Raw genomic sequence first — 10,942 nt, 5'->3', positions numbered from 1 at the left:
ACGATGTGTGTGTGAATAGTGTGTCTTAAGTAGCTAAGTAGTGTTGGATAAGATAATAGATTTAAGATAGTAAAATTTTTATTAATTTTGAATTAAAATGTATGTGAATGAAGGGAGAGAGGGGGGGGTGGGGGGAGACGGAGAGATAAACAGAGGAATAGGATGGAGAGAAATACCCAGTAATCCTAACTGTGAATTTGAAAATCTAGTCATTTTTATTGTCTCTAGAGTAAAATATAAATTTCTCTATTTAGTTTTAATACCCTAACACAATTTAGCCCCTTCGTTTTCAGCCTCAGTAGATGTTACTTACTCCTCCTTCCAAATTCTATAATTCAATCAAACTGGGTTCTATTCCTTTGAACTTTCTCCCATACCCATAATGCACACCCTCCTATCCCAGCCTCAATGTATCCTTCTGGTCTCACTGGACATCACCAGCTCTCCCACACTGTGTATATGATCCAGTCAAACCCACCTTCCCTAAATTCATCAGATACAAAATTCTATACCCTCTCTCCATGCCTTGAATACACCCCACCCCACCCTTCAAAATCTCACTCGGATTAGGCAGGTGGGATGGTACAGTTCAGACACCATCTTCAGCATGAAACCTTTCCTGATTTCCCCATCTGCCCTCCCAAAATACCTTGAATTCAAAACTACTCAGCTGTATTTACTCATGTTAAATTTATGCTATACATATTTATTTATTTATTTATAATTACTTGCTGTCTCCCTCAATAAGAATGTAGAGTATCTGTGAAGACAATGAGTCAGTCTTTGTATTTGTATTCCCAGAGTCTGGCCCATACCAGGTGCTTAATACTTGTTGACTGACTGATTATTCCATTGGTAAAGATAGAGACAAATGGAGATGCTTCCTGGGCAGGATCAAACTGACTGGTTGCTAAGGTAAAATGAAGAGAAAGGAAGTAATCATACTGGTTTAAAAGTTCATAATAGAAAAAAGTTCAGTTACAGCATGATATGTAATCTAGATCCAAGAAGTTAAAAGCAGAATACTCATCATCACACTCATTTTCATCTCTCCTTAGCAAATGATTTCCTTTTTCCACCGCCTAAAGATATAAAACTAAAACCACTAACTTCCCCCAAAATTATTGTCCAATATTGGACAGCCCCTCTGCTGATAAATCCCAGGTTTATATACTGCATAATAATCCATCCCATCATTTCTTGACAGCCCCATACTCCATTATTACAAATGAAACTCAAGTGGAAGAATACATCCAGTCTCATTGCCTAAATCTCCTGTCCTTTATCTTCTTTAAACTTCTTAACTAAGCAATCTCTTTGCAGTTCTCAGTCCAGAATATCACCTCCACAGCTACATCGTTAGATTACTGACTCGATGACTGGCCAACAACAGGTCACAGGCCAAGCCCCACTTGTTCACTGTTTAAGCCCAGATTGGCTCAGAGTGATGTAAAAAGTAATTGTTTTTGTTTTGGACAGAACCCCTGAGGATCCCAACCAGGCCATCTCCAGTTGTCCTGTTCTATATCTCACCACTGGATCTAGATGGTTCCAGCAGAAAAAGTGACACTGCTGACTTCACACAGTCCTCCCTCATTTAAATCCAATTCACTTTCATCACCTCCCTGATGTCATGGTCCTCCTTAAGAATGAAGAACAAATTACAACAGGTTACTTTCCACCCCACTCCCAACCCAAGGACATCCTATTTGTGATCTCACCCAAATTCAATTCTCACCTCTATGAATAATACACATACCCATCCTAATTTTCATCCTCTACTTACTAGATCTCTCCAACTACATATACTATACTGCCAAAATGAAAAACTAAATACGTCGAAAATAACTCTCGGCAGCTAGGTGGCACAGTGAATAGAGCACCAGCCCTGGAGTCAGGAGGACCTGGGTTTGGATCTGGCCTCAGACACTTAACACAAAAACTAGTCGTGTGATCTTGGGCAAGTCACTTAACCCCAACTGCCCTCCAAAAAGGAAAAAAAAAAAAAAAAAAAAAAAAGGTATGTGGGGTGGCCAGGTGGCTCAGCGAGTAAGAGCACCAGCTCCAGCATCAGGATGACCTGGAGATCAAATCCCGGTCTCACACACTTAGCACCCACCCAGAAACACCTGCCCGTGTAACCTTGAGCAAATTACTTAACCCTGATTGCTTAAAAAAAAAAAAAAAAAAAGAACTCTCATCATTTCTGCCTTGAAAATGCATCCCTTTTCTCCAAACTTCTATACTTACACTGAGGACAATATAATACTCTCAGTTCCCTAAACTTTAAAACTATGAATCATCTTTTGACTCTTCTATCTTGCTACCCATACTCAAACAGCTGTCAATTCCTGTTGAATCTACATCCACATCTCTCCCACATTTTCCCCCTTCTTTTCATTCATTCTGGCCTAGCCAACTATCCTACAAGGTGCTGAGATGTCCTTTTACTGGCCTCATTGTCTGCAGTATTTCTTCTCTCAGAACAGCTCACACTTTTATAATATAAAAGACCATTCCAGTATAGACTATGGGTATTGGGGGAACATAAAGATCCATATATGGTTAAGTACTAAACTATCAAAGAAAATTAAAATCCTGGGAGACTACATTAAATAATTAGTTTTTTAAAAAAGTAGGAGCCCTTTTGGGGTTGTATAGAGAGCCCAGCAAAATGGATTAAGGAGGATGAAGGAAAACATAGGTAAAGAATAAAGTGAGAAAGCATATCATTAAGTACAAGTGGCAAAGTATGTTTAAAACTATAGATATGAGAAAATAAGTACAGCCATCCATCCTACAAGGTGTACTTACATATAAAAAAAATTATTCTAGACACCTTAGTAACAGAGAAACATGTGTTTTGTGTGAGGTCAAAAAAATCATCTCCTGTCCCACTTACACTCATTTGCTTAAACGTGGAAAAAAAAAACATGAAAATTTAAAGTGGTTCAATATGCAATAGATTTTAGAGAAAGCATAGTTTTTTAAAGACAAAGTTTGGGGAAAGAAAGAAAAATATGGCCACTTTATTCAACAAGGAAATCCACTAACTGACAAATCAGACAACATATTAAGTGTGATAAATGTCCTATCAGCAACCCTTTATCCAAGGTTTTTAAAGAAAAGAAACCAGAATGGCTGAGTGGACTGTATAATTAAGTACTCTCTTCCACTTGACATCAATGATGTCCTGCAACATTACGTAGAATGAATTAACTGAACTTCTATTAGTGAATAATATGGCAGAGGGAAAGTAGAATCCACCTCTGTAGTTCAACTGGGGATTAAATGCAAGCAACATCTCCAATCTTTAGGCAAGATACCATATCCCTAGGGTCATTGCTTTGTGTATGTGTTACTATGTACAACTCATCTGTATGTAACTTGACAAGAGCCTACTGTATGTTTCTAAGTGATTTACCATGTAAAATGAAAACTCAGAATTGATTTAAGTTTTTATATAAACCATTTACCTCCCCTCCCCCTTTCTTTCCATTGCCAAGGCAAAAAAATGCTAAAAAAAAATACCATAAAGTGTTAAGTATAGATCAGAATTACTAATTAACTGACATTTATATATAGCATTTTATAGTTGGTAATTTCCTTTATACCCTTTATCTCATTTAATCCTCACAATAACCCTATGAAAAAAATCCTAAAATATACTACTTCTTATTTAACTGATGATAACATTCTTTGTGGAAACAATTAATAAACATGCTGATTTAAAACCCAGGTACATCCTTCTGCAAAGCTAATACTATAGTTAAGGAATCGTCCATTTCATCTTCTGTGAAATTTTCTATACCGTATTTGATGATGAACTTGGTTCCCCACCCATCAAACTGAAAGGCAATTTCTTCCATTTTGTTTGTGATGATACTCTATATCTAATATACATTTGAAGTTTATGTTCTTATATGCTGTTAAGACACAAGGCTAAATCTCTACCAAACTGGCTCCCAATAGTTGTCCCAAACAGTGTACTCTTAACAAAAATTGGTGAGATCTTTGGGTATACTAAGCACTAGCCCTACAGTGTTCATTTGCTTCTTTATATTGGATGCCTAATCTGTTCCACAGACTGACCTATTTCATAATCAGTACTCAATTGTCTTGATGACTACTGTTTTTTTCTCTTCCTGGCTGCTCATGATATTCTCTCCTTGATCTGGGAATTCCGGAACCTGGCTATAGTATTCCTAGGAGTTTTCTTTGGAGAGCTTTTTCAGGATGTGATCGGTGGATTCTTTCAACCTCTATTTTGCCTTCTGGTTCTAAAATATCTGGGAAATTTTCCTTGAGAATTTCTCGGAGAATGATTTCTAGGTTCTTTATTTGATCGTGGCTTTCAGATAGTCCAATACTTTTTAAATTATCTCTCCTGGATCTATTTTCCAGGTCAGTGGTTTTTCCCATGAGATAGTTCACATTGCCTTCTATTCTTTCATTTGTTTGGATCTGTTTAACATCATCTTGATTTCTCTTAATGGCACTAGCTTCCCTTTGGTCCATTCTAAATCTGAGGGAATAATTTTCCTCATTGAGCTTTTGAGCTTCTTTTTCCATCCAGTAAATTCGGCTTCTTAAGGCATTCCTCTCCTCATTGCCCTGGGGGCAAAAGCCACTGCTCTCCCAAAAGTCCACACTGCACTGACCTCTCACTTTGTCCTTCACATCTATGTGTTGATAAATCTGGAAACGGCCACAGCTGCTGGTGATCTGGAGTCCCTCCTGGCGACTGGTCAGGCCTGCCCTGGGAATAAAACGTCCGGATCACACAGGGGCTCCCAGAGCACTGCACTCGCCGATTCCTGTGGGCCTGCCAGGCTGTCCTCAGCGGGAGGTTAGCTTCTTTGTGTCATTTTGTAGGTTCTGCAGTTCCAAAATTTATTCAGAGTCCCCTTTTTACATGGATTGGGGAAGGTGGAAGCTGGAGCCACATGGAGGTCCTGCTTCTACTCTGCCACTTGACTCTGCCACTATTGGGGTTTTTTTGACATAATTTGAAAATTATTTAATGATAGGCCCTTTTCCTTCATTTTTTTCCTATTTTCCTTGAAATGTTGGATCTTATTTCTTCTAGGTGTTTAAAGTAATACTTTGGTAGTTAAACTGGTATGACACTGAGTAAGTCAAATTAGGTAATATGGTCATTATTTTTATATTGACTCATCCCTATACATGAGGAATTAATATTTTGCCAAATTATTTAAATCTGTATTTGTGTAAAAAAAAACTTTTTGTGGTTGTATCCACATACACAGTTTCTGTATGGAATCTGGCAAGTTGACTCTCAAATATTTTATGCTTCCTATAGTGATTTTAAATGAAATTCCTTTTTCTACTCCTTCCTATTGCATTTTGACAGGAATTTACAGAAATGCTGATAACTGGAGAATGGTTAAGTTATGCTATATGAAAGGAATAAGAGAATAAGCATTTATATAGTACCTACTAGGTGCCAAACAATATTCTTATTTGACATTCAAAACAACACAACCCTAGGAGTTAGATCCTACTATTATCCCTATTTTGCCTATTTGATGAAATTGAGGCAAACAGGGATTAAGTGATTTGCCCAAGGCAAAAGTGACTGAGGACAGATTTGAATCAAGTCTTCCTGATCTCAGGCCTAGTTGCCACTTAGCTACCTTTAATGAATATGATATAATATATGACATGACACAACTCTGTTGTAAGAAATCATGATAAAGGGACAATTTCAGAGAAAACTAGGAAGACGTGAATGAATGAGCAAAATAAGGAGAACAGTTAATACAATAATAATAGTATTCTAAGGACAAACAACTCTGAAAAATGGAGGAATTCTGATCAATGCAACAAACAACTACAATTCCCAAAGGACTCATCATGAAGCATGCTACCCAACTCTAGGCAAGAGGTAGCAGACACAAGAGTGTAGCTTAAGACATATTTTGGGATGAGATAGTTAATATGGGAATTTGTTTTAGTTCACCATACATGTTTCTTTCTCAAGGGCAAGGGGAAAGGTAAAATGTTGACGAAAGAAGGTAGATTTTCACTGACTGAAAAAAAACTAACTAAAAAAGTAAATGGATGAAATTTAAATGAACTGTAAACAAACATGCAAAATTTTTACATTTTAATGAAGAAAAGATTTTATTTAAAATAAAAAATATAAAGTACATACGATTACAAAGAAAACCAATTATATTGAAATCCACAGACCACATGTTTAAAAAGCCTTGTTTTAATAAATTTTGGATGAGCATTCAGAATTTTTTTTATTCTATTAAAAAAATCAAATTTTGTCAAGCTTATTTTAGAAAGATCACCATTATGGTCATTATAGATGTTTAGTAAAAACACACACACCATTCCCTCTACTCTTTTTAATTATTACAATAAATACATTTTATAACATTAAATGCTGAGAAGGTTATGTACAGCTGAACAAATGTATGGGCATTAAAAATAAAAAAATCAAATAATGTCATATTTCCATGATATTATGTTTAAATTATTTACTCTTGCTTCTCCCCCTGCATGTGTAATAAAAATCTTGCATAGGAAAACCAAAAAGGAATTATGTGATCACAATGTTTTAATGAGCCAAAACTGATATTGGCAACCTAACTCCAGATAAATTATATGCAGTAAACTATGTGAAGGTTAAAATCTCATCGTGAGGAATCAACAACTATGGCAATATAGGAGAATACTGTTAAAAAATAGAATGCATGTAGAATACAGAAAGGGAAAGTCCTTTGTAGTAGTTTGGTAACTGAAAAGTAAATCCCAGAAGGAATCATCAGGACATCTACCAAAACAAGAATAATTTTTAACACAGATTGGGAGAGAGAAGTGGGAGTATGAGAGGGAAGATACATTTGTAATAATAAAAGCAACAAATAATTGCTATCCATTAAGAGCTCACCCAAGGTCTTTCTCCATTACAATGTATGCATCTAGAGAATAAGGATGTCTTTCTTTTTCATGTTTACATCACAAGCACATCATGGCACAATAGCAGATGCTTAATAAAAGTTTAGAGAATGGCTGACTCATTCACCTTTAAAAATCCAAACACCTACCAATTTTGGAATTTACCAGGAAGAGTGAACATTAAATGTGGAAAGATTTTGTCAGTGAACTAAATAAGCAAATTCAAAATAAACACTGATTTTAAGAACAATAACATGTCATAGGACCACAGATTTAGAGGTAAAGGAACTTTAGAGGTTTTTCAGTCTCTCATTTTATAATTGAAAAAAAAATGAAGCCCAAGGAGGTAAAATGGTGAAAATATTATAGCTCTGTTTTAACACTTCAATGAAATGCAATTAACAAACAAGTATGCAAACTTTAGAGAATGTGGAAATAAATGAAATATGGTAGAAAACACTTTCATGCAACAACAAAAATTTATCTTCAATCTCTATTTTGATTTAAAAACAACAGGCTCCTTATTCCAAAGAAATTTACAATCTTGAGAATATACTACTATGGGGCTACACACTTCTGTTTTATAATTTCCCTACCCCTAAAATTATCTATTAGACTATTCTAGTCTCATATTAGAAACCTATTAAAACTAACCACATTATTTGAGAAGAAATGGAGATGTTAATTCAAAAATTAATACAATATATTTAAATCATCATATTTCCCTGGAAGTTAACTGTAATACCTATGCCATGGTTAACTTCTACATCCCCTCAGTGTCAGAAATGTCAAAAATTCACAGCTTAAGTTTAGTAAATCTAATTCATTAAGTTTTTTGCTAAGTGAAAACAAGATGAAGGATGTAAAGCTATTATTACTAGCTTATACTGGAAAAATTCAATAGATACTTTTTGCAGTTTTATTAAAATGGACAATGGGCAGAGAGATAACTAAATCAAAATAATTACACCTGAGGTCAGTCATAATACCCAGGTTGTTGTCAATAATTTTGGCAAATAATTTCATGCTACATGGTAAAGGAAAAAACTTGAATTCACAACACAGAAAATTAATGAATTAGAAATTTTTCAAGAAACTGAATCAACTTATGAAAAGCAAATTCAGTAATTATTACAATAGGCTAAATGTTGACAATACTTAGTAAAGGATCTTTAGGTAACATTAAAGATTAAAGACTGATTTATAATTAGCACTGTTCATTAAGGAGTCTTTTTTTTTTTAAAGCAATTGGGGTTAAGTAACTTGCTCAAGGTTACACGGCCAGTTATTATTTCTGGGTGTGGTGCTGAGTATCTGAGCCTGGATTTGATCCAGGTCATCCCGACACTGGAGCCGGTGCTCTTACTCGCTGAGCCACCTGGCCGCCCCTAAGCAATTGGGGTTAAGTAACTTGCTCAAGGTTACACGGCCAGGTGTTTCTGGGTGGGTGCTAAGTGTCTGAGCCTGGGATTCGATCTCCAGGTGTTCTCAACACTGGAGCCGGTGCTCTTACTCGCTGTGCTACCTGGCCGCCCCCATTAAGGAGTCTTTTAAAAGTACTAAGTACTTAAAATACTTCCAGTGGAATCTCAATTACATTAGTAATTTCCTTAGCAAACCTTCCCAACAATTAACAAATATTAATAGCTTACTTTGTGTTAAGACAGAGTGCTAGGAAAATGAAACAATCTCTACCCACAATGAGCTTACATTCAAATAGAGAAAAACTAATAATAAACCCAGTATCTTATGCTACCACCTCTAGCATGAAACTAGGAAGGCAGTAGCCATCTTAGGATGGCAAAGGAAAGGACCATTCAATCAGCAAACAAAAATATCAAATGGAACCTACAGTATGTGAAGGGTAATGAGTTAAGACACTCTCCATTCAGTCATCTATTTGGAAAAGGAGTCTCATTATGGGAATAAAAGATTCACTTACATAAGCCTAGATATGAAAAATCTTTATCATTTCTTCTACACCTCTTTGAACTCTACAAAATTTGAAAAAGTAGTCTATAGACTACTATCAACTGTCTGCACTTCCTTATGTCATTCTATGAAGTTTGCCTTTATTAAAAGTACTCTAAGGTCACTGAAAGACTATCACCAAATTCAATGGACTTTTAGTCCTCATACTGACTCCTCTGCAACATAACACTACTGAAAACCCCGTCCCAAAGACAGTTCTTTGCTCCTTTAACTTCAAATAATCATACATTCCTGGTTCTCTTCATTTCTAACTTTCCCGTATTTCAATTCTCATCCTTGAACAAACACCTATTGTAAGTGCTCTAAAGGTATCTGATTTTTTATCTCCCCTCCCCTGCCCCATTCTAAAATAAGAATTTTCATTTCCACCTCTTTAAGTATAACTTTTAATGATTTGCAAATCTTTATCCCCCATTCTCATTTTCAAGGCTCTTGAGCATCAGACTGGCACTGCCTGGCACTTAATGACTTTCTCCGTCTCAGTCGTGTACCATCATCTCAACATGTCAAAATTGAGCTTGGTATCTTTTCTCCCTAGCTAGGCCCACTCTGACATGATCTCTCAATACATCTCCAATGATGGTATTTTGTTGTTCTGTCAAGTCTGACTTCATGATCCCATTAGGGGTTTTCTTGGCAGATACTGGAATGCTTTTCCATTTCCTTGTCCAGTTCATTTAACAGATGAGGAAACTGAGGCAAACAAGGTTAAGTGACTTGCCCAGGGTAACACAGCTCGTAGGTGTCTTAGGTCGGATTTTAACTCAGGAAGATGAGTCATCTTGATTCTAGATCCAGAACTCTCCCCCTGCACCACCTAGCTGCCAACAACAAAGGTAAGCCTGCAGCTATTTTTCCTCTTTTTTTTTTTTTTGAGCTTTTTAGAAAGCAATTGCCCAACGTCATATGGCTAGTTTTTGTGTTCAGTGTGAGGTCGAATTTAAACTCAGATCCTCCTCACTCCAGTGCCAGTGCTCTACTTACTGGGCCACCTAGCTGCCCCTTTTCCCCTCATTTCTTATTCCATTTACAAAATCTACCTATGAAATAGTTCTAAAATCCAAACCGCTCCACTGTCAAAAACTTTACAACTCAGATACAAGGCTTCATTATTAACACCTGTCATAACTTAATAGTCTAACATGATCTACTCTCTACCCAATATTTTTACATAGAGAACACACTACTCTGCTAAGGTATCTTCACTGACTCCATAAGGCATACCCAATGAATTGCCTTTTGTTTTTTAGTCAAGGCCCTTATAAAATCTAGCTGTCATTTGTCCACTACATTCTCTAGAATTCTCTAAAACCTTCTAGTATCAATAAGCCTTAAAATGTACTCTTTTCTATAAATACAGCTTCTTCTGTGTACTTTTTTTCAGTAATCTTGTATTACAATTTCTCATTTAACATGTGTGTATAAGCACCAAGATAGCAGAACTACTTAAATTTTGTAGTTGCCCCTTAGGTCTAAAACAATGTTTATACAAAGCAAGCAAGCAGTTTATGTTTAATTAATATGAAATATGAAGGAATTTCAACCAAAAAACTGAAGACTGTATAATTATAATGACTAAGTTTGAGGTTAAACAAGAGGTGACAAAACTGTATGTACTTCCCTCATTTCACTGAGGAGGTAAGGCATAACAAAGGTGGGACAATGCAAATACTCCAAGACAAACAGTGGCAAAACTCTTACCTCTGACTGCATCAGGAAGGAGTCCTGCATGTGATCTCTAACCTCCTTCAGGAAACTGGGATGGCTACCTACCTGGAAAGAGATTAAGAAATTAGATTTGGCCAAAATTTAATTGTGGACCATATTGTTCCCTACCTAAATGAGGAAATAGAGGTGGAACAAAAGAAATAAAGTGGGAAGAAAACAGAGCTGTTAAAACACAGGTAACTCTCAATATTATACTTTGTCAATTTTAACATATCTCACTCCAACAAACCCAGTCAGTTTGTTTGGAAAATTCCAACTTTAATTATCAGCCTAAAGAAAATGTAACTAT

At 36.0% G+C, this 10,942-nt stretch overlaps 1 protein-coding gene across 3 annotated transcripts in view; it reads right to left on the bottom strand.

Annotated features, from left to right (window-relative positions):
• ZMYM2 (zinc finger MYM-type containing 2) overlaps positions 1–10,942 on the bottom strand; it is a 93,100-nt gene that overhangs the window by 42,044 nt on the left and 40,114 nt on the right. For all 3 annotated transcript variants that reach the window (XM_069080695.1, XM_069080696.1, XM_069080697.1), the window contains one exon: positions 10,627–10,698. In XM_069080695.1, coding sequence (XP_068936796.1) covers positions 10,627–10,698 — 72 coding nt within the window. The remainder of the gene's footprint in view (positions 1–10,626; positions 10,699–10,942) is intronic.

This window comes from Petaurus breviceps, unplaced genomic scaffold (genome assembly GCF_028583685.1).
Source record: "Petaurus breviceps papuanus isolate PSGF00001 unplaced genomic scaffold, PetGlider_PUasm1.0 91133, whole genome shotgun sequence".
In the NCBI taxonomy this organism is placed as follows: Eukaryota; Metazoa; Chordata; class Mammalia; order Diprotodontia; family Petauridae; genus Petaurus; species Petaurus breviceps.
The sequence above is the reverse complement of the archived record's forward strand: the minus strand, read 5'-3'. Positions and strand labels throughout refer to the sequence as shown.